The following is a 27,247-nucleotide window of genomic DNA, read 5'->3' as shown; positions in this document are numbered from 1 at the left end:
TAACAAGATGAATAACATGAAATTATTATAGGCACAGACAACATCCCCCACACTTTTGAAAAGCTTGCAACGCACCTGGCAGGGATGGAGCTTCAGTGGGGGCTGCTCGCCCCTGGCCCGGACTTGGAAGGGACCTGCCCCTGCAATGAAGCGGATGAGAGGGAATGGCGCCTCTAACACAAACGATGGATGCTGGATAAGACAAGCACTTCCATAACTTGTGTTCAGAGGAGAATGAGGATAATAAGCGCCATTCTTAATAAATACGCTCATGCTTTGTCTAGGGTTTACGTAAGTTTCCGCAGTCTGGAATGAGTCATGGTTGCTAAAAGCTTTACAAGGCTGGCTGACTTTAGTGATGTAGCAGGTGTAAAATACTGAATAAAATGTTGAGCTGCATCACGTGTAGCTCTACGACCTGTTAATTTACAAGTGGATCTCCAAAATCGCCTCCAAGTGTAATATGGGTAAAACCCGTCATCAGCTGTCCACCAACATCATCATCACTTGTCAACAGATAGGAAACTAGGTAGATGGCTAATGGAGAAGAAGAAATTTATTTGGTCTCAGGGATTATTTCAGTTCCATTTTCAAGACAGACTTTTTCAAAGAAGCTGATCATCATCAATGTCCAACTATGTCACTAGTTTGTCTCAGCCAGAGGCGACTCAGCCTTGGCCTCCATGGCCATAGAAAAGGACCTACCAATGGAAGGATGGAAATTTTGAACTATAAACAAGTTTCTTTTCCATTTGCTTTCTTACAAGCTGTTTATAGGCAGAAGATGGTTTATTTGAGAAAAAAACATTATGAATGTATTAAAAATAGCCTCATCGCTTATAATTTTAATAATTAAGTCTGAAATTTGTGGTTGTGATGACTGGGCTGATTTCTGATGCGCAATCCACATATGGATGGTCTATGGTGGTGACTAGGGCTGTCGCAATAATCGCAAGAACAATATATCGCGATATTAAGAAACCCACCGCGCTGCATGACGTGCCACCGCAATTACCGCACTTGATTAAATCTCGCGACAGCGCACGCTGAGAGGTAAAGTCCGCGCTGATCGAGGAGATAGTAGGGCACTTTTTTTTATTTCTGTTAGATGTTGCAGCCAAATTTGCATTTCAAAGTTAAACCTCCTGAATATTGTTTTTAAGTTCAGTCAGAGAATGCCGTTACTGCCCTTTGATCTGCATTCAATAAAGTGTTAAAAATGGCCATGTATTTTTTTCTAACATTTTTTTAAATTTGTAAGCACAATGTTCCAAAGGAAATATTGCCATGAGTTTAGTAATTAACAAACAAATTTGCTAAGTACATAAATAAAAACGGGGTGCAATAATATCGCATATCGCAATATTGAGAAGCCCTGACTCACCGCAGGGGGAATTCCTCAATCGCAACAGCCCTAGTGGTGACCAGGGAACGCCAAATCACCATTTGTATGCGTCACACTGACAGACGATAACAGCAAAATATTTCCAAAAACGTGCTTAATATTCACCAATATATGCAAATTCAGCATAAAAACCAACAAAGCTCATTTCATGAAGTTAAAAGCATTAGCAGTCTTACCTCTGCTGGTTTGACCCTCCTACTGTCCTACTGGGTGACCCCTAAAGGAAAAGTAACCACTGAACGAGATTGATGGTTTATCACTTGATTTCCACGTGATAGGGGTGAGGTGGTGCTCACTCGTCACTCCTGCCACGTGGACCTCAAGGGATAAACCATCAGACCTGCTCAACTGCGTGATGGCTGATGTTTGAGGATGGACAGATATACGGTATTATCAGAAATCTTTGAAATTTGAAATAAATCACCAGAAAAACTCAAAATTCGAAGTGGCCATACCAGGCCTCAAGGCACTGGATGGGAGGGTGAATGTTCCCACAGCCTGGGAGATCTCTGACAGGTGGGTTGGGGGGAAGGCCAAAACCGGCCATTCTGGGATTCTCCAGAATTCACAGATGGCCAGTTTGCCACTATCGTAAAATCAGATTAGGTCAGTAAACTGGCACTTAAGGCCCAGTTACCAAATAAAGGGCGCCACAGCTAAAATCATGTTTTTGTGAACTTTATGGCCCCTGGCCCAGCTCTGATTTCTTCTACTAGTGCCTGTGTGTGTTTGTTTTTTATCATCATCATCAGGACAAAGCTTGTGTGTGCGGTTTACACACAGATTTACACGCATGTTCATCCTTCTTTAAACAGGAAGTAGCTATAATTCCTAAGGTCAGAGGACACTTCTCACAGGGCAGATGAGGATGTTGTGGTGTATTCACCACTCGCCAATCAGAACGCTTTTCTCACCAAGCTGCCAGGAAATTAGGTTGTCCTCTCCTCTGGGCTTACACCCCCACACACATGCATGTGCACACGCACGCACGCACACACACACACAAACACACACATACACACACACAGAGACAGACAGACACATCTGAGACCAGATTAACTCAGAGCCCTGAAGTCTCTTCATAGCAGACTGAATGAATGTGAAACTGGTCTCATTATTTTTCATTCTTCATCTGAACCACTTCCTACAAGGGTCTCAGGGAGCTTGTGTTAATCACTCACTGGGCAAGGGACATGGGACACACAGAGACAAACAACCACTCACTCACACTTAAGACACTTTCTCCAGTTACCCTAATAGGCATGTTTCAGGTATATAGAAGGAAGCTGGACTACCCAGTGACAATCCACAGGCTGCAGCTGGGATTTTAACCTCTAACCTCATAGCAATAGCGCTACCAGCAGCAACACCATAGAAAAACAGCAAAAATAGTCATAAGCTTTGTATGTAGTCAGCATCTTCACTATAAGCTATGAGCTGCTGTGAAATGTTCAAGGCTGATGAGAGGTTGAACAGGTTCCTAGTACATCTCTTCCTTTTTCTCCAGATTTGATCAGATCAGTGGGCTCAGAGATTGTGGGGGTCAGACTTTTCTGTGATCAAAGGTGGCCCAACAGTATCCTGAAGGGAGATGCTGAGGATAGCTGCAGGAGCATTAGATAACTCAGCAGCATAGTCTTTCAACACCTGTAGCCTTGTCAGGCCTAGCAGCAGTGGGAGACCTCTCTCCATATCCTGCTTACATAAGCCACAGCCACACACAGTACCAGAAAATATTAACCACCAGGAAGTGGTTTTATCCCTGGTCTGTGGTCCAAAGCCTCAGACCTACTGTTGGGTAAATGTAACTTTTCTGGGAGGGACGCCTCAGTGACTGTAAACCTCAATGCTGAAAATAATACAATATACTGAAACTCATAATTTAAAAAAGTTGTTAGAACTCAAAAGTGTTGAGTTAGTTCAACCTTTTTCTTGTTTTAAGTACATGGAATTAAAACTTTTTGATTAATCTGAACAATTATTGTTTTTTATTAAGCGTGACTTAAATAAATGAATAAAAATCAACTTAACTTGAATGAGTAATATTAAGTAAAAATTATTAATTTATTATTTTATGTTTCTATGTTATTCTATTCATATTTAAGTCAACTTAAAGTGTGTCTGATGAACAGAATTATATATATTTTTAAATATTTGTGGATTTATATGTCATGGTCCATGGTGAGCTGCCTGCCTGTAACCCTGTTTTCTTCTGAGCATTGTCCACAGGTGGGCGTGTCTGAGAGCTACCAGCTGCAGCTGATCCCGCCATCAAGGCCCAGGGATTTAAGGAGCAGTGTGACACTTCACCACGCCAGATGATTACTCTGTTTGGGTACGTCTAGCCTCTAACCTGTATCTCTTTCTAGATAACCTGCCGCCTGAAAAATCCCTGATAGCTCTTCCCTGCTCTCCTTCAGGTTTCGCTCCACATTCCACCATCTCCATAACCAACCCGGACTTCTGCACTCCAGACCACACTGCCTCCTCCTCTGGCCGCCCGCTCTCAGCCGCTCACCTGCCCTCATTAACCTCCGCTCCTACATCACCTCTGGATAAAACAGTTTTTCGCCTTCTGGATCTCCTCTGCTCACCCGGACCTGACCAAGCCCTCCCTGTGCATTCTACCGCTACCTGAAAACTGTAAGCTCCCGTCTCAAGAAAAATCTCCATAATCCCACCGGATATTCACCCTGTCTCCCTCCTCAGAACCTCCTCCTGGAATCCAGCTACATGTGCAGAGCATCTTCTGTTCCCGTCACTCCTTTTAGTTCCTCATTTGAAATTAAACAAACCTTTTTACACACTTACCTGTTTCTGTGATTGATTCTGCATGTTGTGGGTCAAGACAGTATCAGGTTTTACAGTGTACGCTGTTGCTGTATTTACTGCCATGTGTAAACCACTAGTACCACAGAACTTTTCCTTAAACCATATGACAGCTGAGCCTTCTTCATGGCCAAGGTCAGTGCTCAGAGTAGGACCAACACTTACACTATTTTGTCTCCTTCTTTCTGATCCAAAACTCACTCTGGGTGAGCGGCTCTTGCTGTGATGCGTCCTCCAATAAACCATTGACTTCCTTATTGTGTTTCTGTTTTATTATACTTTTTGAATGGATTTGGTTGTAAATAACAATGACAACGATCACGGCCAACAACGAAGATGGCCAACAGAAAAGTTAACAATGCAACCGCTCAACAGAAAGCAAACATTTAGTGACGAGTTAAAGGATGGCCAGACACGCCTCTCGCTGGCGTCCTTCACCTGCAGCTGATTACATTGTAACATCTGTGCCTGGCTGACAAACAAACAAAAAACATCCGTTTTGGCCCCTACACTCCTCATGTGAACACCACTAGATGTGCATCTACAGGCACTATCAGGTTTTCAGTCCAACACTGTGTCAACTTGTACTTTAAAAAGTGGCCCGATACAAGTAGCGTGACATTTGTCTCTCTAGTTGCAGCAAGGGGGAACAGCAGCAAACTCTGGAAAAAATGTGGTGGTGCAATCAGATGGTGAAAACCTCAGGGTTCTGATGTTTGGTTTGAGGATATGAGACAAACATGAGTCACAGCTGATCGCCCTTCCCACAGTGGAAGCATGCTTCATCTAGCCACAGAAAAACAGAGTCAGAAGAAGTGAAAGTTCTCCACATCAAACACGACAACATCAAGTTTGGCAAGCTGTCACATAATTTAATCAAGCTTATTTTGAAACAGCTTTGTGTATTTACTGTTTTACAATGTAATGCAAAGACTTGAGCAGCCATGTTAATCTTCACAATTTTCCTGTAGTTGGTTGTTATGATAAAATACATCAGTTAAATATATCATATGGGAGACACACAGTGATGGTTGAGAAGTGAAACAAAGTTTAAAGGATTTACAGAAAATGAGCAAGAACCGTTTAAACAAATTTAGGCAGGTGTACAAATCTGGGCACTGTTGTCATTTTATTGATTCCAAAATCTTTAGAACTAATTATTGGAACTCAAAATTGTTTTGGTAAGCTCAGTGACCCTTGACCTCCATACACACAGGTGAATCCAAAAATGAGAAAGAGTATTCATGGGGGCCAATTGTAAGTTTCCCTCTTCTTTAAATATTCTCTGAAGAGTACTAACATGGCGTCTCAGAACAACTCTCACATGAGCTGAAAACAAAGGTTGTTCACCCTCATGGTTTAGGGCAGTGGCTCCCAACCTTTTTGACTCGTGGACCCCCTGAGCCGTTTTCTCATACCGCGTGTACCCTCTTAATCAAGCACGTTGATGATTCCTCAAAAGTACAACTCACAACTAACTATTAAATGAAAATAATTTCATTAAATATCCTTAACGCTGAACTACGTCTCACTTCCTGTCTGGCCCTCATGCAGGGTCTAGACTCCTTGTGGAAACTCTCTGGAGCTCTGCATCTGCACCGAAGCTGGTGTAAATGCTCCAATTGGACTCAATCATTTCTGATCCATGTGAAACTCGACCGTATCCATTGGAGTTGGAGTTCAGATGGCGCTCGCGCGGGTGCACGCAGCGAGCTGCTCATCCTCTTCACGCAATGGAACCTTGCGTTTTATTGGCTTTTATGCACTTTTGTTGTTTCTGATGCTTTTATTGAATGGTGTGGCTTCTCTGGTGACTTGTGATCGAGCTGCGCTGCTGAGGATTCGTCCTCCTGTTGATGTAGCGGGCGCTGCACGCTGGAAACCTCACGGATGGCGTTGTTGTTGTTGGGACTGCCCGTGTGCTCTCTCCACCCCGGCCGTGATGTGTCGGTCTTTTGTCCGCCCCAGCTCGAGAAGGAAGCATCGGAGAAGACGGGGAAAGCGAGGTAGCCGGCGCGTGAGACGTCGGGCTGGACTTCCTGGATCCCTGAAGAAGCAGCTGGTCCGATTCAGCCCAGCTTGTGACCCGGTGGCTCAGAGACGTCTGATGGATTACTCTGTGCCCTGCCTTGTGAACTTGGCCAGCTCTGAGGGTGAGCTGGCACCGCGCCACAGCCATTCGACTCGAGGACCTCACCAGAGTGAGGTTTGCTGGGAGAGTCTGCGCTTGGTTACGGGCTCTGAGCTGGAGGAGATGGTGCCCGTGCGCGATCCCGGTGCTGCGGCCCCGCCGCAGACCCTGTTTGGTCTGGTCAATGCCAGGTCTGTGCAGAACAAAACTTTTATTCTTCGGGACTTTTTTATTCAGCATGACTTGAGTTTTCTGTGCATCTGTGAGTCATGGATCCTATTTGGTGACTCAAGCGCCCTGCTGGAGCTGGTACCACCTGGCAGCTCCTGTTTAAATATCCCTAAATCGCGGGGCAGAGGTGGGCTGGTTGTTGTTTTTAAATCTAGCTTTCCTTGTAAACAGCTTACACCCACCATGTCATTTTCTTCCTTTGAACTGTGCCTGTTTGAACTGTGCATCTCCCTCCGCCTGCTCGTTGTGCTGATTTATCGCCCTCCAAAGACAGACTCTAACTTTCTTAATGATTTCTGTGATCTTGTGGCAGATTGCATCCTAAAATATGACTATGTCCTATTTTTTGGTGATTTTAACATCCATATCTGCTGTCCTGACAATGTGCTCGCTAAAGGCTTTTTGAATTTGCTAGATTTATTCAATTTAAGTCAATGGGTATCGTCCCCCAACTCATGACAGGGGTCACACCCTGGACCTGGTTCTCTCTTTTGGTCTCCCTGTCATGAACCTTGTGACTTTGCCTCCTGCGTTCTCTGACCACTCTCCTATACTCTGTGATGTTACGTTGCCATGTCCTGTCCCTGTGTGTGAAGCTCCAGCTACTAGGTTCAGAGCCCTGGATGCAGAAACTGTTGCAAAGTTTGTGGACTGTATGTCTGTAAGGTTAGAGACCTTTAACCCTGATCCATCTAACATTGATCACTATTCACAAGACTTTGATGTACTTTGTAATCAGGTCCTGGACGTGGTTGCCCCTCTCAAGCTTTGCAAGTCTAGGCCTAGGAGGGAGCCTTGGCTCTCTGATGTTACACAGGCTTGTAGGCGGGCGTGTAGATCCTCTGAGAGAAAGTGGAAAAAGGATGGCCTACGGGTCTCGCGTGAGTTGCTCAGAGCATTTCTGGTTGCTTATCAGGATGCTATGAGGGTTGCTAGAACGGCCTATTTTGCTGACATCATTGAAACAAATTAAGAATCCCAAGATTCTCTACAAAACACTGAATTCTGTTCTGGTGTATCAAGAGCCTAGCTCTGCTGGAAAATGAAGATTTTCACAAATTCTTTGTTCATAAAGTATCGGGCATTAGAGCAGCTATTTCTGGTAACTCTAATGACCCTGTTCCACTTCCTCCATCACCATCCACCCTGAGGTCCCTCAATACCATTTCTTATTCTGAGCTGAGTAAGCTTGTTGCAAGGCAGAAGTCTTCTGGCTCTCCACCTGATGTTCTGCCGCCTCGTGTCTTGGCCCTATCACTTGGTCAGATTATCAATGGGAGTCTCAGCACTGGTGTTGTCTCAGCTGTTTTGAAAGCAGCAATTGTTCGGCCAACGCTGAAGAAACCTGGTGCTGATGTCTCTGTGATCGAAAATTACAGGCCTATCTCTACCCTGCCTTTTACATCGAAACTGCTTGAGAAAGTTGTTTATCAGCAGCTGATGTCACATTTAGCTGACTCTGATCTGTTTGAGGTTTTCCAATCAGGGTTCAGGTCTGGCCATAGTACAGAGTCGGCTCTACTGAGGGTCTTAAATGATATCTATATATCACTAGATCAGGGATTAGGGATGGGTACCGAATTCGGTACTTTTTAAGGTACCGACCGAGCACCGATTCACGTCATTTCAAACGGTGCCTCGTTTCGGTACACGTCCATCATAACGAGAACTTGCCAAGACAGCTGCGCATGCGCAAGAGTGTTATGTCGTCGCTCGCTGCGAACCAGATGTAAACAGAGCAGCATGGGTAGAAAGAACGCAGGCTAAAGCTTGGGTCCACTTCACTAAATGTGATGGGTAACTGGGTGATGATGAAACCAGCGACAATGATTTAAGTGAGACATCCCCATCTTAATCTGCTCCGGTAGGTAAATGTAATTAGCTTGATATGTTAGCTTCCGTTTCGCTAATGGTGCGTTCGCTTTCTCCTCGGAACTCAGAATTCCCGACGAGAAGAACATGAACGTGCTCTAAAGTTTGGCTTCACTTTACTAAATGTGACGGGTGAAGACGAAACCAGTGACAACGATCTAAGTGAGACATCCTCATCTTAATCTGCTCCGGTAGGTAAATAAAATGTTTAAGATAATGTTAGCTTGATTTTTTAGCTTCCGTTGCCACCGTTGTTATCAGCTAATGGTGCGTTCGCTTTCTCCTCGGAAATTCTAACTTCCCAGTAGGAAAAATCAAATGAAAAAAGACGGCAAAAGGAATGAAGATACACAGTAAATTTAGTTCACAGTAAAGATGTTTGCTTCAGTTTAATTATCAGCTTATAAAACTACAAGGACGATGTTAAAATACAAACAGTTGAATGTTATTAATCGTGATATATATCAAATATTGTTAAATATTGAGAAAAATATATATTTAATTATAAAAGAGAATTAAAATAATAAACACGCAAAAGTATCGAAAATTGGTACCGTTAAGTATCGGTATCGATTTGTAGGTACCGGGAATTAGTACCACATAGATTCAAATGTCAAAGGTACCCAACCCTAATCAGGGTACATCTGTGGTGCTTCTGTTAGATCTGACGGCAGCTTTTGACACGGATGACCACGCGATTCTGCTTGATCCCTTGGAACGATGGGTTGGGATCAAAGGGTCTGCTCTAGATTGGTTTAGATCATATCTCCACAAAAGGACATTCTGTGTTTCTTCCTCTTGGGAGGGGCTCCGCTGGGGGGTCCTGCAGGGATCGATCCTTGGTCCTCTTTTGTTTGCCATTTATCTGCTTCCTCTGGCAACACATTCTCACACCCAAGGCGTCAAACTATTACGCGTGTGACCACCAAGCCCCCACAATGCCGCTCTAAAAATGGTCCCATCCCGGAAGTAAGAAAAATTGCAGTTCCACCCTCATCCGCTGGGGGCTGGTGCCAGAAGCGAGCAAATCCTCATTGACTCCCATGTTAAAAATGCCGATTTCACAGCAGAAATAAACATGTTTACAGCCTGGTACCAAAACATGTTTTTGTCTAAATTATCTAGTTTATACTCATGACAACTCTGAGGGGGGTGAATTTTTTTCTCACTCTTCTGTTTAAGTGTATTGAAAGCCTAAAATTCTGTATAATTAATGAGCATCCGACACACGTGACCGCCGCCTCAGACCCACGTGACCACAGAGCTAGCTCCGTGGAAAGGCCTCAGTACAGCCTCGGTCTGGCTTGGAAACTGCTCCGGCATTTTGAGTCTCTGTGTTTGTGTATTCTTCTTTGGATATTATTGGTGCAATTGTTGGACAAAATGACTTGCAGTGGTATTAATTGCACTAATAGAGCGTCCAAGGAGTCTCCACTTCATTTTTTTTGGTAAGTTAAAATCTATATTCGTATTTTATGTCACTGCCACCTTTAAACTAGCTGAGTTTACCGAAGTAGCTAGCTAACTATCAGTTTAACATGTAGCATGTACTGTTTAACCATGAAATTTAAATGTAAAATATGGTAAAATAATTAATAGGGCATATTTAGATGGGTAATAGGGTAAAACCCAGTGCATTTAAGATAAAAATGGGTGGAAATATGACGGAGCGCTAAGAGGGAGACTTCTGTGTCCATTCTTCCATCCGGTAATCCCCAGCGGTCAGGCCGGGCAGCCTGACCGATCCGGCGCCTACTTGCTGCGCCTAGCTGCTGCGCGGTCTGACCGATCGTGGAGTTTTTCATGTCTGACTTTAACCGCATCTAATACTGTATTACGGCGTGAGCGCAACAGCGACAACTTAATATCGATGTGTAAGCAGTCTGAGTGGTAGGGTGTTTTCATCTGAACCCTTAAAACCTCCAGCAGGCTATGCTGCACTATTGACATGTTAGCGCGCGGCGCTAACAACTTAGCAACGTGACATGTCTCTGAGAAAGCGTAAAACACGGACGCTTCTTCTGAAGCGGAAAATAACACCTCTTCTTAAGCAGAGCAGGATGTCGCCTCGGCTCGTTCACGGCCGAGCCGGACTGAGCTCGATAACATTGACCAAGCACAGCCACTGGGTCGTTGTAGCTGCCACCAGGCCTGCTGAAGGAACTCCAGCGGGTTTCATCAGACTCGTAAAGTTTCTTGTTTTTGCTGGGGATTTCTGTATTTTACCGCTCCCTCCTGCAGTCTTCCCCTACTAAAATTTAAAATCTGTAACTTTATGTATTGTGATGAATGACTAATATTCATGTAAAACTAAAACGTTAGGCATTTAGGGGGAAAAAACAAAATAATAAACATTATACAGATGTCAAATAAATCAAACTGTAATTAAACTTTATATTTTCAAAGTCATATAGACAGCATGATGGTTTGTGTGATCTGCGCGGTTTCACTTACACCCCTTTAATGATCAGGCTGTTTTTTATTATTTTTATCAGCTGATAGCAGTTAAAATTATGGTAAAAAATACTTTTATCTGTTTTTGATAACTTAATGCCCAGGAAGAGCATCTTCCTGGGCATTAAATATAACCCAAATGTTTTATTATGAGCAGATCTGATGAAGGTGTAGACAAGCAGTCTGCAAAGTAAAACTTGTTTAGAGTCCAAACTCTTACTAAAGCTTTTGAAAAGAAAAAATGGTTGAATTTTGAGAAATATCCACAACAGGGGAGCGAGACCTCTGAAAAATGTATATTTTCTCTGAATTCATAGAATAATGTGAAGATTCTGGGAAAAGTTGGGATTCTGAGATTAAAACGTAAATCTTTCTTATCATAATTCTGGCAGTTTTTGTGTCCTTCTGCTGTGGAAAGTCGTGCAACATGAAGATACTGAGAAGATGCTTAAAACCTGTATTTTTATTCCATCCATAAATAAAATCATGAGCTATTTTTTTAATCCAAATTTGATCCAAAGGGCCATCGTTGGTTCCAGACCCGTTCTAGAACATTCCTCTAATCTTAAAGTCATCATCAGTTTCTTCCTTTTAAAAAATATTTATTTGTTCAAATATTTAATATTTATAACTGGAATATTTGTTCCTCCCTCTCCCACTGCAGTTAGTCCTGTCCTGCAACCCTGTTTTTGCAGCTTAGTGAAGCCAACCATCACTAACCTGGGGGTGGTTTTGGACCCAGAGATGCGGATGGACTCACACATTAGCCAGGTGGTTAGATCCTGCTTTTCCCGGCTTCGCCAGCTACCAAAGATGAAGTCCATCCTGAAAGACGTGTCATATTTTCTCCCCAAGCCGGACCTGACCGTCATGTATCGGTCCAAAATAGTGTGATGATATTGTGTTTTTTGTACAAAACAGACTTTTTAACAGACAAATTTGTCACATTCTCCTACACCTCTTCACGGGCTCGCCACAGTAAATATTCTATTTGGTGAGAGATAAACTTTATTGTATTTATCCTAGTGAATCTATAATTAAACGGGTAAACTAGTAGCACCACATCCAACATCAAAGAAAGTAAAATGTTACCATCAGGAGAGGGAGAATGTTTAAGTGGTTAGCAGCAGTGTGCTAGCTGATGGCCCCCTCCATGAGGCCACCACAGCTCAGCAGAACGTCATTGTAGCTTCTTCTGGGGAGAAAAACACTTAGAGAAAAAATAAAGTAAACAGCTGAAATAGCAGGAAATAATACAGTTAAAGAGCAGATTGTAGAAGAAAGAAACCCCTGGGTTAAACTGGTCTGTCTACTGCATAATGCTGAACTCTAACATGTGTCCTCAGGGAAGGACCTGATTGGTGTCCAGAACCTGCTGAAGAAGCACCAGGCTCTGCAGGCTGAGATCACAGGTCATGAACCTCGCATCAAGGCTGTCACCCAGAAAGGAGAGACCATGGTGGAAGAAGGTAGAGCAGGTCTGGTCCTGACATGTTTCTGAGGTGTCTGCAGGTTCTGGCTCACTTTTTTTGGGTCCAGGTCACTTCGCTGGTGAGGAAGTGAAGACTAAACTGTGGGAGCTTCATGGACGTTGGGACACGCTGAAGGCCAAGGCGTCCCAGAGGAGGCAGGACCTGGAGGACTCTCTGCAGGCCCGGCAGTACTTTGGGGATGCTAATGAGGCCGAGTCCTGGATGAGGGAGAAGGAGCCCATCGTTGGAAGTCCAGACTAAGGGAAAGACGAGGACTTGGCCGAGGTATGGAAGTCCCTTCCTGAGAAACTCCAATCGCTTTTCTTTGCTCGCTTTCCAGTCCTTCATAATTAGTGTTTCTGTATTTGTCATTTCATTCGGTTGTCTACCAGACGTCGTTGCTCGTTTGAGCGTCTCATGGGTTAGGGGTAGAAGTGCTGGCCTCGCACAGGAAGTGATGACAAACGTGTTCCCGTCGCTCTTATTTCAAACGGTTTACAAGCTGTGATGTGTGTTCCCGCTGCAGAGCAGCCATGACACGTGGCAGCCGGCAGAAGGCTCACGCTTTTCCACTAAACACCCGCAGAGCTACGTCTGCGGTGAACTGAGCAGGGTTTGTTTTACGGTGGCGGATCCGATTGGACCATCGCTGCGAGAAAGCTCCACTTGTGTCAGACGAGCTGAAGGTTCTGATGTTCTGCTCCACAGGATCTCCTGAAGAAGCACGAGGCCCTGATGTCGGACCTGTCGGCTTACGGCAGCAGCATCCAGGCCCTGAAGGAGCAGGCCCAGTCCTGCAGGGTGAGTTCAGAACCCTCGGCCCGTCAGAACAATCTTATCCACCACGTTCTAACACCAGACCTGTTAACCCGAACGCAACAAGATAATCAGCAGGTGCTTTTGTCCTGCAGGACCTGAAGGCCAACGAGTCCCGCCTGAGGGACATCACCAAGGTGGCATCTGAACTGGAGTCAGAAGGTCTGATGGCTGAGGAGGCTCCTATGGTTCAGGCTCAGGTGAGCGTCACCTGTCTGCAGCAGCTGGTCCCTCTCACTTCCTGGTTTAACTCTGCTTGTCTCTGTTTGTAGCAACAAGAACATCTGGGTTCTGCTCCTGGAAAGGTGCATGTTGTCCTCCGCCTCCACCAGAACCAGACGTGGTGTTTATGTTACCACTCATTTGTTTGTTTGTTTGTTTACAGGATGAAGCCGACTCTAACACGGCGTCACCCTGGAAGGTGAGTTCATTCAGCTGATCAGAGGTCACCTCTGATGGCAGCAGTCACAGGCCGACCGTGCTGACATCACACAGGAATTCAGGTGACCCGGCAGGCACCAGGTGCTGGTGAAAGTGGGGACATGTCAGCTGGTTGCCATGGCTACAGTTATCTTTATGCATCTGTATGACTGCTGACTGGTGTGTTTCCTGTGACCTTTGACCTCAGACCGTACGGTTGGGCGTTCAGACGACTGCTAACTTTAATTCCATCAAGGTAAGAGGAAGCTCTTCCCTTCCTGTCTGAGCGATCCGTCTCCAGGTTTCTTCGTCCGGCGTCCAGCCCGCTGGCGTCCACCTTCATCTCACCTTCATCTCATCTCACTTCATTTATAGTGCAATACTTTCACATGATCATTTTCCCACACTTCTGTATACCTGTATTTGTTGTTTTTCAATAAAGAATGACAAATTATTTAAGTTTGGTTTTTGTTGCACACAAATATATATCTGTAAAAAATATCTACAAAGCTAATGTTTACATAACAAGTATGATTGGGTTTTGCAATACGGCACTCAAGTTTATTTTAGTAAGATTTTCAAACCAAGTAAAGTTAGTAAAGAACACATTTCTATTGTCTGCTAAGAAACTGTTGGGATTTAAAATGGGCCTGTTGTACAAATAACTTGTAAATGATTATTCCTCACTTTTGTCTCAACCAAAGAAATTCCAGTAATTGAGCAAAAACATTTATTTTTAACACTACAGTTTATAAAACAGGGCGCAAAGTGTCGGCACATGTATGTATGTCGATGGTCCGCCCCAACCAAACCAAGAGACACAGACGTCAGGGAGGCCAAGGTTGTCTCTGCAGCTCTCTGGGCACCACACCTCACTCAGCTGTCTCCAATGATCCAAATGGCTATGGAGGAAAAAATAACAGGTTTGGCCTAGCTGTTTAAAGTACAAAACCATTCATGAAGTGGTCAAGACAAGTACTTGGTACTTACACTTGCTGCTTTGTGTAGCTGACGTTGACACACAGGCTGCCATGGTGACCTTTTAATAGATCTAAGAAAAAAATGTAATAAAAGAATGAAACTTAAAAACTCCCAGACCTCATGTCATATTTACTAATCAGCTATGGCTGATTTGTTTGGATCACAGTGAGTTACACTAATTCTAATATATTTTTATTACTATTATACATACATACTTTTTAACTTATTTTCACATGACTGTTATCAGGCTCTCTTGTTCTGGTTCTGATGATAACTCTGTGTCTTCCAGTAAGTTATCTTGTGCTTACTTCATCTGTATAATGTCTCTTTACTTTTGGTAAATTGTACTGAGTCCAGAATAAAGGCTAGTTGGCTGTACAAGATACAAACAAGTATTACGTTTTGGAAATATATGAAACACCGCCAGCATCTGTTAGAGCCTGTGGCGGGGTGCTGAGGGCCGGCTCCAGCCCAGGAATGAGCTCTACACGCCGGCCGGGAGGGTTTGAAACACCGCCATCCTCTCCTCTGCTGGCTGTTCATTCTGTTATGGTTACCGGTGCTTGTGTTGCAATGTGAAACGCTTGGTCTCGGATTTTGTAAGAAAGATAATAAAATGTCCCCCCAAAATACGACTTAAATATATTTTCTCTTCTTCATGATACATTTAATGGCTGGTGCGACTCAGGAGTGATAGCGCCGAAAAAAACTGTACTGAAAACTTGCTCAAAGCAAAATGTATTCATTACGGAAATAAATTATAAACTTACCGATTTAAAACTTTTTTAATACAGGTACTTCTCACGAACAGGCGCAGAAAACCTCCACCTAAACTCCGTGTGAGGTTCAGGTCGATGGGTGTTCCAGTTAGCTCCGGTTGGGTTGAAGCTAGGTGGCTACATCCGTTAGCTCGGCTCCCACCTCCGCTTTAGCTTTGGGTTAGCCATGTTAGCTTCAGGTTAGCTCGTAGCTAGTTCGCCTGGGTGTCGTCACTCGAGCCCAGCCTTACAGCCACACCCTCAGCGCCTCCTCTCTTCCCTTTTATGGAATTGTCTGGGCTGGACGGAACCTGTGACACGGTCAAAATGGCGGTGGTGGCCACCTCCCATTATAGACAACAAACGTGTTATTGAAGCCAATGGAATCCGTTTGTCCAGTATGTACAGTCTATGGTGACCACGCCTCAAATATATGATGAATCGGGACGCCCCAGCGCGTCAGGAGACGACGATCAGGGACCTGGCCTTTCTGATCAGCTCATTCTCTGCGTTAAGGGCTTCAATAATCGGTTTGGAAAAGTGTATCAATATTATTTCAGTTTTTATATTTTTTTTACTTAAAAACCCAAACAATTTAGAATTTAGCGTTTTCACCTCATTTAGTTGTATTTTAGATTTATTCATAAGAGAATTGTCTTGTTGCGCAAATTTAAAAACTATTTGAGACATTATGTATTTATCTAAACAAGTTTTGAACATTAAAGGAGATAAAGACTCTAAACCAACATTTTCCTTGTTGCTGTTGAATAAAGACAGTTTGGGTGATCAAAAGTAGCACACCTAAATGCCAAAGCCATGTGTGATCTACTCTATTTGCAAATTAGAAAGTGTAAAAAGGGGAGAGAACATTTCCTTTTCTGAGCAAGCCTTCCTAGTCACGTCATAAGTGGGAGCCCTTACTCCACAAACCTGCTCGTCATCACCTTATGAATTTAGGCTCCTCCCTGGCTGGAAGTTTAGCAAGCTTAAAATCATTCCTTCAGGAGGAAAAAACCACCATAAATCTGACCATGTGGTAAGTAGCAGATATGCTAGAGGAGAAGAGATTCTGTGGTTTCCCGAACATATTTGTGTTTCTTTTTTGTAATTTAGAAGACCTGTTCTTATTTAAATGGCATGCTATACTTTTCAGAATTAGCTGTTCTGCTGTAATTCATCTGGTATGGGAGTTTGAAAAGAACATATCACAATATATATATTGTTAGGGTGAAAAACTCGGTCATCTGGGAGGGGCTCAGAGTAGACCCGCTTCCCCATTTTCCCCAACAGCTGTGGGGACATTCCACCGAGATTTCCGGTGTCAGGAGTTAAATTTTAAGTGCGATCTGTGCTTTTTTTGTTTTTGTTTTGGCTTTCATTCTGCTTCACCAGCTACTCTTCAAATTTTACTGCTGCCGGTTGTTTTGGACAGCTGCTGATGTAATTTCCTACTAAGTTACAACCAATCAGCGTGAGTTAACCAAAGGTTCCGCTCAGCTACTCCACCGGGCCGTTCTGAGTACCTACTCCAGAGCAGGTACTCAGAAGATTCCTGAAAACGGCCGTTCGGACGGCCCGCTCAGGTGGAGACACGCGCATGTGGGGAGGTTCCTGTAAATCTACCCAGAAGTTCTTGTAGATGAAACACGCCTTATGTTTCTCACCTGACCAGGGAACGCCTTGGGATTCCCCCACAAGTGCTGGCTCAAGTGGCTGGGGAGAGGGAAGTCTGGGCCTCTTGACTTAGGCTGCTGTCCCTGCAACCCGACTACGGATAAGCGGAAGAAAATGGATGGATGGATATATATTATTAGGGTGGGCCGTTATCGGCGTTAACGTGCTGCGGCAAAGCTAGACTCTTATCGCGTGATAAAAAAAGACGCCGTTAATCTATTCTTCACATTGCGCGGATGGATACCTGGTTGGCGCGGATCATCGACATATAAGGCGTGGATGTATATGCGCGAAAGAGAACATCTTTAATGCCAGAGGAATCTTCAAACGTGACGTGCCGACATGGATGCACCTATGAAGCTGCTGGGTTTGCTCCAGGGAAAATTTATTTTTAAGAAGCTTCCCAATGGAAACCTTGACAAGAATAAAGTTGTTTGCACCTTGTGCAATGCGGAATTTGTTTACTGTAGAAGTTCTTCCTGTCTCAAGTACCACCTAAACGCAAAGCATCCCTTAGCTAAGTTGGAAGATGCTGGGCCAAGTGTTGCGCAGGGGAAGAGTTTTCGTCAAACTACTATGTTTGAGTGCAACCGAGGCAAGCCCATCAGTGCAGCTCTATCAAGTAAGCTCACTAATCTCCTTGCTCAGTGGATTGCCGCGAGCTGCCGACCCATCAGCGTGGTCGAAGATGATGGGCTCGAGCTTGTTCTCCAGGCGGCCACAGGTGACTCATCCTACAAACTACCTGCGAGGCGAACAATCGTGAGGAGAATACATGACCAGCATGCAACAGAGAAAGCCACGAAAGATGAGAAGTTGGTGGAGGCAACTTGTGTGGCACTGACTGGGGACCACTGGACATCTGTCAATAATGATAACTATCTTTGTGTTACTGCACACCTCATCGATGCCAGCTGGGAATTTCACTCCTTTGCTTTAGGTAGGCTGTCATTTTAAATTTCATAAATAGCCATTATCATGTGAGAGGGGGTGCTGTTGTGCTGAATATTTGCATTTGTGTGATTCATATAATTAATACGTAAATAATCACACCAGTGCACAACAGCACTCTGTCAGAGCCAAAGTCCCCAAACCAGCCTCTTCCAGCTAGCCGGTCTCCACCCCGGACCACAACTCCCAGCATGCTCCTCGCGGGGATTCCCTCCACGTCACACCTACGTCACTATCCGCGACTATATATGGAAGTCGCCTCCCCAGCTCACCGTTTCTTCAGATCCATGAACAGAGTTTCCAATCAACTTATCCATCCTACGAATTATCAGCTCACAGCAAGTGCTCTCACTTACCTCTGGAAAACCCAGCATCTCCGTGTCACTTCATTGACGCTCGGGGATTCCTTTATCAAACCGCGAGCCGGCGTTTCACCGATGCTACCACTTCCGCGTCTGTGAAACCACGCTTTCTACAAGCTCAACTCCTTGTATTCCAGCTGGCCAGTCTGACACACTCCCTCTCGAGTGATATTGCTTTTATACAACAGTTCTAAGAGCAAAATGTCTTATTTAACAATAATAAGCGACATAAGATTATAATTTGTTAGTTTATTCAATCATTTATTTAGCTCCGCCAACACAAATAGTTCCAACTGGAAAGCTGTTGCCAGGCAACACAAAAATAACACAACATAACATTAGAACGCCTGATATTGTCTGTAAAATGTCCCAGTGCTGTTGTACTCCAATATCAGCACTCAAGGAATGTCTCTTGTCCAATCAAATTACTTGGTTAGAACTAACTGTTGTATAATTTAATTACCCTACTTATTAATTAGCACAACACCATGAATTACCACCACATTATGTTTGCTTCTTAATGATAGCTAGTTGTTTACTGCTTGTGAACTTATTCTGATCTTTGTTTGACCATTAGGTGTGATGAAAACAGAGGAGCGCCAATTTGCAGACGCATGTGCCAGGCAGTTTCTTGACGTTGCTAATCAGTGGGGGATAGCTGACAAAACCAGCACTATTGGAACAGACAGCGCTCGTAATAGGGTGGAAGCAGGGAGGATACTGCCATTCGAGCATTTGCCCTGCGTTGCACATGTTATTCAGAGAGCTATAGTAGTGTCACTTCGGGAAAGGGGTTTTGATGGCTTTCTGGTCAAGTGCTGTAAAGTGGTCGGACATTTCAAACACAGTCCAGCAAACTCAGACGAGCTGAATGCCCAGCAAGCCTCCCTTGGACAAGAACAGGAACAACTTGTGCAAGATGTTCCAACACGGTGGAATTCCACCCTTGAGATGGTCAAACGCGTGAGGCGAAACAGAGACGCACTGCACACAACGCTGTCTCAGCAGAAGCACAATCTTGCCCTCCCAACAAATGCGGAATATGAGAAGCTGGCAAAGCTGGAGAAAATGCTGGAGCCATGCAGGTATGGTCTACAAAGATAACATGTTCATGAATTGGCATACAAGTGCTTTGAAATGTCACTTTTGTATCTAAGAACCCCCTGCCCTTAAATGTAATGTGATTAAGAATTTAAAAAATGTGTAATCGTAGTCAAATGAATTGATCATTAATTTTCTCTCTCTCTCTCTCTCTCTCTCTCTCTCTCTCTCTCTCTCTCTCTCTCTCTCTCTCTCTCTCTCTCTCTCTCTCTCTCTCTCTCTCTCTCTCTCTCTCTCTCTCTCTCTCTCTCTCTCTCTCTCTCTCTCTCTCTCTCTCTCTCTCTCTCTCTCTCTCTCTCTCTCTCTCTCTCTCTCTCTCTCTCTCTCTCTCTCTCTCTCTCTCTCTCTGTGTGTGTGTGTGTGTGTGTGTGTGTGTGTGTGTGTGTGTGTGTGGGTACATCACTGAGCTGCTTGGTGGGGAAAACTACGTATCCTGCTCTGTGGTTCTACCTGCCCTGTGCCACCTCCAGCACGCAATGAAGATATCAGATGATGATCCTGCCTATAGTGTGCAATTCAAGGCTGCCTTCACCAAGGACCTCAACCAGTGAAGGGTGAACATAAACCTGGAATGGCTTAAGGTATATCATCCTCTTCCATTATTTGACCATTATGATCTAAAGGGGTTCAAATGAAGGTATGTGAACTTATTTGTTTTTTTTTTTGAAGATGCTTCACTTCTCATCTGAAGAGCTTTGTCAATTTTGGCTGGAATATGGGAGGGTGAAGCCCATAAACCATAGCTTTATGTTGTTGCTTGTGCTCTATTGTTTTTCTGATGTTTTTATTGGTTAGAGGTATTTGCCCTGATCTTTATCATGTTGTACAGCGCTTTGTGATTTATATCTGTGAAAGGCGCTATATAAATAAACTTTTACTTACTTACTTACTGTTCTGTTGTTGTTGCTTAACAAGCAGAAGCTACCAATACATATATACATAGTCTCTGTAAAGACTGGGCACAGCTGCACAGTTTCTTTCAGTGGATGGGCGATGTCCTGGTTGGCTGTTGGGCCATCATAGCGGCAGCCAAACTCTATTTCTACAGACACTGATTAGAACTTGTTTGGCCTGTTGACTATAGGTCCTCTGTTGAGTGGGTTTATTTGGCTTGGCAGTGATTTGCCTAAGCGCCCTTTCCACACAAAAGTTGAGTCGTTAGCTGAGAATTGTTCTTTCAGCCTCTCGGAGTACCTTGATTTAGCATTTTCACCTCCCTGCTGAACCTGTATTTCACCTCTTTTGTAGCTTTCTGTGTCTTTGTTTTTAAATGCAATCTCCTTCTCCATCTTGAGCTGACTGAGTTTGGCCATGGTTTGTCGTTATTGAAATACAGTCTGGTGAGTGATGGAACAATGCTGGAATCACAATGTTTTTGCTCCACACACAAAATTTTATCCACAAGTGCACGCTGCGCTGCGTGCACGTCTGCGCTCGGCAGGATGTAGACGTGGCCAGAATAAATTAGGAGAAATCACGGGGAGAGTACAAAGGGTTACAGTTGAAGAGTAGGCATTCTGAATCAGGAGAAGAGTGCTGGGAGGTTACAGTCACATCAGAGCACCAAACCAACTGTTGTTAGTATAACAGACACCTACACCTTTTGGTTTTGCCAGAGAGATCGCTCTTGCGGTCTGCGCAGTGGAAATGAAAGCCATCTAGTAGATTGGTCAAATGAATAGATGAATGAGTTATGAACAAATATGGAGGTTGGAAAGTGAAATTTTCATCAATAATAATTATTATGTTTTATTTATTAAAGGTGGCGACTGCCTTAGATCCACGATTTAAGGACCTCAAGTGCTTGCCCAGAGCAGAGAGGGAGCCCGTGTGGGTAACGCTACGTGAGTTGGTGAAGGGACAAGAATCTACTCTGAAGCCACTCAGGGAGGAGAACCCTAGCCACCCAAGAAGAAAAGAGCCCTTCTACTAATGGGATCAGACTCAGATTCAGATGAGGAGACACCAGTAGACAACACTGTGGAGAGGTACAAGGTAGAGCCCAGTGCCAATTTAGATCAGTGTCCACTGAAGTGGTGGTCGGAACACACTGCTGTGTATGATAAGATGGCCCACATTGCCCGCAAATATTTGGGGACTCCTGCCACAACTGTCCCATGTGAGACTTTTTTCTTTAGCAGGCCATATTGTGCAGAAGAGAAGATCTAGTATGTCACCAGACAATGTGAACAAGCTGGTCTGCTTGAGTGAATGGTGGAAGAAGGAGAAATAGAGCTTGGACTGATTCACCAAATGCTACTGACTGTAAATAGTTAATCATGACCTATTCTGTAGACCTTCAGTGCAGAATTTGTTGAACTGAATAAACAGCTATTAAACACAAATACTTATTGATCATTATTTATTTTCATCATCAGTTATCGTAGTAAAACTGCTTTATCAGTCTGTGATGCATTTTTGAAACAAGAAATATGCCTCTATTCTCAAAGACCTGCTTTTATTCCCTATCTAGGTAGCACACAAATATGCCTTTGGCAGAATTTGAATGAGCCATTTTAATCTAGATTAATCTAGATTAATTCCAAGATTACAGTGAGATTAATCTAGATAAAAAAATTAATCTATGCCCACCACTAATATATATATATATATATATATATATATATATATATATATATATATATATAGTTACAGCAAAGTTTATCACAGTACAAATGTTAGGCCATAATCGCCCATTACTAAATGGAACTAATTGAGTTATCTTGTAATTACATGAAATGCTTCTGTGTGCATGGTTTTAGTGTGAGTCAGGCATGGGTGGAGACTTTTTTCAACCAGACTTCCAGTTAGAAAAATACCTGGGATAAAGGCGTTGCCCGGAGGACTGAGACAGCGGCACTGGGGCAATGACTAGCAGCACCTCCTTCAAGCCTCCTGCCTGTGCTCTCGGAGTTTCTCAGTCAGAAAAAAAGAGTCGTTAACAGACTCACTATTCAGGAGAAGAGCAGACACAGAAACTGACTGCAGGAAGGAGGACTTCCTGTTCACCCCCTTCATTAGAAAAAAGGGGAGGGGACATTTTTCTTAAGGAGGCGAGCGACTCCGAATGCAAACATGTCATACGTGTTAGGTGAGTGGTTGAGTCAGGTGGAGATGTGGCTAGACTCAGCAGGAGACTATGCAGTGCCGCCACGTAGTACGGCAGATATGTCACCCTGCAGCTCTACAGCCATCAGCTGTGGCTGAATCTAACCTGAAGATTACGGTTTGGGGCTGAAATATTATATTTAACCAAAATGCACTAAACTGCCAAAATAATGACTATACATGTGTACAGCACTACTAGACACTAATCTTTACAAGTTATCAGCAAAAAAAAGAGGTTAATTTAGGTGCTACTTGCTCTTTAAAACTAATGGGCCATTCCCATCTGTACCTGGTCGGCCCTGCCCGGATAGCTCCAGCCTGGCCCGGTTGATTCCACACATCCTTGCTTAGGTATGCAAGGAATGCAGTCAGATACATTTTCAGCTTCTAGGTAATCAGCATGATAATGAATTGAGAATGCCTTAAGCCCATGCGGGCTGATTCTACCCGCCAATCAGAGGCTTGCTCTAATGGAAGGTGTGAATTTGCTTTCAGCAGTGGGTGTGTTGGTCCTGGTCAGCCTGAAGCAGACCACCTCAGAAAGAGGGCTGAAAAACAGTCTCGTTGCACCCAGAAAAAAGGCAGGCCACCAAGATATGTAAGCAAGCTATGCTATCTGGGCCGGGCCGACCAGGTACAGATGGGAATGGCCCATAAAGAGCCTCCTGCTCCACTACAGAACCTGTCTGAGGTCTTCAGTCCTGCTGGTGTTATGGTCCCACACCACTGTGCAGGGGCCTGTGTGTGTGTGTGTGTGTGTGTGTGTGTGTGTGTGTGTGTGTGTGCGTGCGTGTGCGTGTGCGTGCGTGTGTGTGTGTGTGTGTGTGTGTGTGTGTGTGTGTGTGCGTGTGCGTGTATGCAACTCCTGCAAGAACACCTCATAAGGTCTTTGGCCTGGACAAGAAACGGAGCAGATAACGACCCAACCCAGACATCAAACCACAAATAATTAAACGTTGGATCTGAGTTTCTAAGTCTCTGAACCTTCTCATGAGATTTAGAAATCTCCAGACTGCACATCACAACCAGAGGGAACATTAATCATCTTACAATGGACTCATTGATCCTTGGCTTGGAGCTGAAGTCTTCATCCAGCTTCTTTTCCTCTGCAGGGACTGGCAGGTACTTATCACTCCTCTTCATCGTGGTGGCCTCCTCCTGCTGTGGGCTTTCTGCCTGCTGACCAGAGGGTGGAGGACCTGATGGAGAAGGATTAGACACTCGGATAAACAGTTTGATAGTTATTATTTGTTTGTTATATAGACTAGAGTTGACAAACATGAAAGGAATGTCACTACCTAAACAACAAATCCATTCATTCATTCACTGTATCAGACAAGACCCAGAGTCAAAGGGCCTTCTCTGTATGTGCTCTGAAACTCTGGAACTCTCTGCCCCTCCAGGTTTGGCAAGTGCCTTCAATCGCCTTTCATATCTAGTCTGAAAACGCACTTCTTCTCCTTGGCTTTTAACTCCTAAACCCAGTTCTAGTATTACGTCTACAGGTTTTTCTCCCTTCCATCTTGATTGTAATTTTACATTTGTGTGTTTCATGGTTTTAATTACCTGTTTGGTTTTTATTCCGTTACTCTTAACTGTATTATCCATGTACAGTAATTATTTAGCCTGTTTTTAGTGTGCAGCTCTTTGGTCAGCTGCAATGCTGTGGTAAAAGAGCTTAACAAATAAAGTGGTAGGGTACGGTAACAGAGCTGTACCACAAAACCAGAAGGACTTGTTCTACTGGGTTGTGCTCCTGGAGCCTGGGCACCACGATGCTGAGCATCACACCCATCATAAAAATGGTGCTCGTTGAAGGCCACAGCCTCCTTGCTGTTCCCAACACACTGCAGGCCCGCTCAAGAATGGTAAGAAGTCTTGACTTAGGCTCCAAAAGCGTGCTTCTACAGAGGCCCATGTTCTATAAGAGGTGGGACAGAACATTTTGAGTTTGAACTGTTGAGGGTCTGACCTCATGAGGAAATTACTATGCAGTGATTTTCTCCAAAATGACTGTGCTTAAATTGCTCTGAAAAGCAAATAATCACATCAGCGCCAAGAAACTTCATTTCCCATGATGCTTTGCACACGGAAGCATTGTGATGACGTCACCGCCTAGTACCAGAAACACGTTCTGCGCATGTGCGGGAAGCCGTGGAGCTTTTCCCGCAAACTAAGACCATAAATCTTCAGCAGAGACAAAGAAACCTCGTTCTTTTGCCCAGGATACCTGGCGGTAAGGACACGCTTGTCAACGCTCCGACTCCCTTGAGCACGCGGAAGCTCTAAGTGCCCAAGTTGAGCCCACGGAACTGCTGGAAACTAAACTGCAAGCCCATCAGATCTGCTCGTTTCTGCTCCCCTCCAGCTGATGTTTGAGGACAGAACTGCGGAGCCCGTGGAGAAACACTCGTGAACGCCAAACAACGGAGAAAGCATCAAACCGACGGACGACGCCGAAAGCTGCGGAGAAACACGGAGAACCGTCAAATCAAAGAGGGAGGGACGCCTCGCTCTTCTGGTGATCAGCAACTCATCTCTTTCTCTCTCTCCTTCTTCTTCCGTTAACTCTATAGTCCAGAATAAGCAATAAAACCGCGCTATTGCTTAAAAAGTAGCTTCGTGTTTTCCTCTTTCGTCCCAAACACGTCCGTCGGGTCATTTTGAAAGAATAAACTGCTTATTGATCATTGTTTGGTATCTTAAAATGGTTTCTGTCATGGCCAGGCTGAAACTAAAATATATTAATTTGTGATTAATCTTTTGTGTTGTTTCATGATCTTTTGAAATATTTTGAGTGATTTAAGGTTAAGTTACTACTGATTCTAAGTGCTTTGGAAGTTAAAGTGCAAGTTGCCACCCACACTTTAGCCAGACAAAGGGGTCAGCCATCTTGTATTCAAGACTCCATTTTGAATCCATACACACGCACACACACACACACACACACACACACACACACACACACACTACTCCTTTGTGAGAACAAAGGACCCCATTCATACATCCTCCATCACATGCAAACACATCCATCTTCAATCATATCACACGGTTATTATTCATCTATTCCACTGTTTATTCATTTGACAAATTGTTAATTAAATGTTATAAAATTCAGATTTTTGTGTCCAGTAGCTTTGTTGTGTCGAAGAGAAGTCTCTGCTCCGAGGATTCTACGAACTTCAAGAAAGACTGATAAGAGTTTTGGATTCATTTCCCTTTCTAATTAAAGGGTGGTGCCCCGAAGATATCTAAGAATATCTTAATTAATTAATAAATCAGTAAATAGTTCCATATTTACAGAATTTATTGAAGAATCCAAAAGTAAGTTAAAGCTTACGAATTGTTCGCTCCTAATAACCCCAACAGAACCTACATGAAACCAGCAGGAGTAGTACTGTCACACGTGAACAGATGTTCAAATTAAGACATACTTTATTTATCAAAAGGAAATTAAGAGTAGTTGTAGAACATTCTGCAATGCTATAACACATACAATAAAATTATAGTAACAATATTGCTTTATTAAATATTAAAGATAGATTCATAGACATTCTGTTTCTAGGCTGCCAACTTTAGTCTGATCTTCCTGCGACCCTCCTGACCCCTCATGACCCATGAACCGGCCAGCTCCGCTCACATGTTCTCTGCATTTGGATGTTCTGTAATTCCATGTAATAACCTTTTAGATAGGATCAGCATTAGAACTCCCAACATGTGAAAGCTGTGGGGTCATTTCTGCATCATTGCTCACGTCTCCTCTCTTTAGATGTATCCACAAGCACAGGATTGGAAGCTTCCATTACTCCCTGGGACTCTAGCTCAAACCAGAGGGATTAGTTCCTTAAAGCATAAATTCATCGGAGTTTGACACTTGTAATTAGTAGTGGGTGGTTCGTTTCAATTCCTGTGGCATTTTATCTGGTTTTGTTATTGAAGTCTCTCTTATGACTTATTTTCATGTATTATGAATTTCCTGATGTGATCCTTCTTTTGTTAAAATTAATTTAAGGGAAAACTATAAATCTGCAGAGCGATCCAACTCCAAAGGACCTTGGCAAAACATAAATAAAGGCTGCAATGTTGCAGAAGCTTACTGAAATGAAGCCACAGAAAATGTGGGCCTTAATCAAAGGGATCCAATGTTTTCTCCAGAAACCCTGCTGTGCATTTTCTCTTTGGGACATTGTTCCAAGTTTGGTTTAGATTACGAGGTCATTAAAAGCCAAAGCAGTTCCCTTCTGTCTCATATGTAGCAATGAGGATTAGCTGCACTTGTGATAAGTAATCAATAAGATGTGATATTCCATATAAATATGAAACATCAACATGATTGATCTTTGAATATTTGACTTAATATTCCTTTAGGTTGTTTGATTATTCAGGGAACACACACTTCACATCAATTCAGACAGAGTCAAGAATATAGTTTATAAAAATGAATTTAATTCTATTTTCCTAAACTAAATGATTATACATTACAAACTATGAAGGAAACAATGGTTGTACAGGATGGAATGTGAGCTAGACGCTTTAGCAAAACCTTTAGTATCAGAGAGAGAGAGCTTGTAAAGTCTGGGTTGTAAAATCAGTTTGACTATGTGGTTGAATAAACTAGATATTATTTATAAAACCATCCGACGCAATTTGTGCCGAGTGTACGCACCCAAGCGATCCAGGGG

The 27,247-nt window shown here is 43.6% G+C and overlaps 2 protein-coding genes and 3 long non-coding RNA genes across 10 annotated transcripts in view; 3 read left to right on the top strand and 2 right to left on the bottom strand.

Annotated features, from left to right (window-relative positions):
- Positions 1 to 27,247, bottom strand: part of ano1a (anoctamin 1, calcium activated chloride channel a) — a 287,143-nt gene that overhangs the window by 214,273 nt on the left and 45,623 nt on the right. For all 5 annotated transcript variants that reach the window (XM_070554713.1, XM_070554715.1, XM_070554711.1 and 2 more), the window contains exon 2: positions 23,616 to 23,764. In XM_070554713.1, coding sequence (XP_070410814.1) covers positions 23,616 to 23,708 — 93 coding nt within the window. In that variant the 5' untranslated portion in view covers positions 23,709 to 23,764. The remainder of the gene's footprint in view (positions 1 to 23,615; positions 23,765 to 27,247) is intronic.
- LOC129154781 (uncharacterized) lies at positions 3,918 to 4,211 on the top strand. Its single transcript, XR_008560017.2, has 2 exons — positions 3,918 to 4,048; positions 4,115 to 4,211. It is a non-coding gene; the product is annotated as an uncharacterized lncRNA (long non-coding RNA).
- LOC139071744 (uncharacterized) lies at positions 9,773 to 12,593 on the top strand. The gene is made up of 3 exons (XR_011521561.1): positions 9,773 to 9,916; positions 12,269 to 12,391; positions 12,462 to 12,593. It is a non-coding gene; the product is annotated as an uncharacterized lncRNA (long non-coding RNA).
- LOC129154780 (spectrin alpha chain, non-erythrocytic 1-like) lies at positions 12,590 to 13,784 on the top strand. Of its 2 annotated transcripts, XM_054735009.2 has the most exons (5): positions 12,590 to 12,679; positions 13,103 to 13,195; positions 13,306 to 13,410; positions 13,483 to 13,515; positions 13,596 to 13,784. In XM_054735009.2, the coding sequence occupies exons 2-5, from the start codon at positions 13,130 to 13,132 to the stop codon at positions 13,647 to 13,649; spliced, it is 258 nt and encodes an 85-aa protein (XP_054590984.1). In that variant the 5' UTR covers positions 12,590 to 12,679; positions 13,103 to 13,129; the 3' UTR covers positions 13,650 to 13,784. The 2 variants fall into 2 exon arrangements, with proteins under 2 accessions (XP_054590984.1, XP_054590983.1); XM_054735008.2 differs by having other exon boundaries at positions 13,483 to 13,733.
- On the bottom strand, positions 14,347 to 15,490 carry LOC129154782 (uncharacterized). The gene is made up of 3 exons (XR_011521562.1): positions 15,382 to 15,490; positions 14,621 to 14,681; positions 14,347 to 14,532 (listed from the first exon to the last, which is right to left on the bottom strand). It is a non-coding gene; the product is annotated as an uncharacterized lncRNA (long non-coding RNA).

Source organism: Nothobranchius furzeri, chromosome 9 (genome assembly GCF_043380555.1).
Source record: "Nothobranchius furzeri strain GRZ-AD chromosome 9, NfurGRZ-RIMD1, whole genome shotgun sequence".
Lineage (NCBI taxonomy): Eukaryota > Metazoa > Chordata > Actinopteri > Cyprinodontiformes > Nothobranchiidae > Nothobranchius > Nothobranchius furzeri.
The sequence above is the reverse complement of the archived record's forward strand: the minus strand, read 5'-3'. Positions and strand labels throughout refer to the sequence as shown.

Bases quoted from the DNA above. Each gene is read 5' to 3' on its own strand.
- LOC129154780 (XM_054735008.2), top strand. From the start codon at position 13,130: ATGTCGGACCTGTCGGCTTACGGCAGCAGCATCCAGGCCCTGAAGGAG. The intron at 13,196-13,305 runs GTGAGTTCAGAA...TTTGTCCTGCAG, and splicing joins AGCAGGCCCAGTCCTGCAGG to GACCTGAAGGCCAACGAGTC. The intron at 13,411-13,482 runs GTGAGCGTCACC...CTCTGTTTGTAG, and splicing joins CTCCTATGGTTCAGGCTCAG to CAACAAGAACATCTGGGTTC.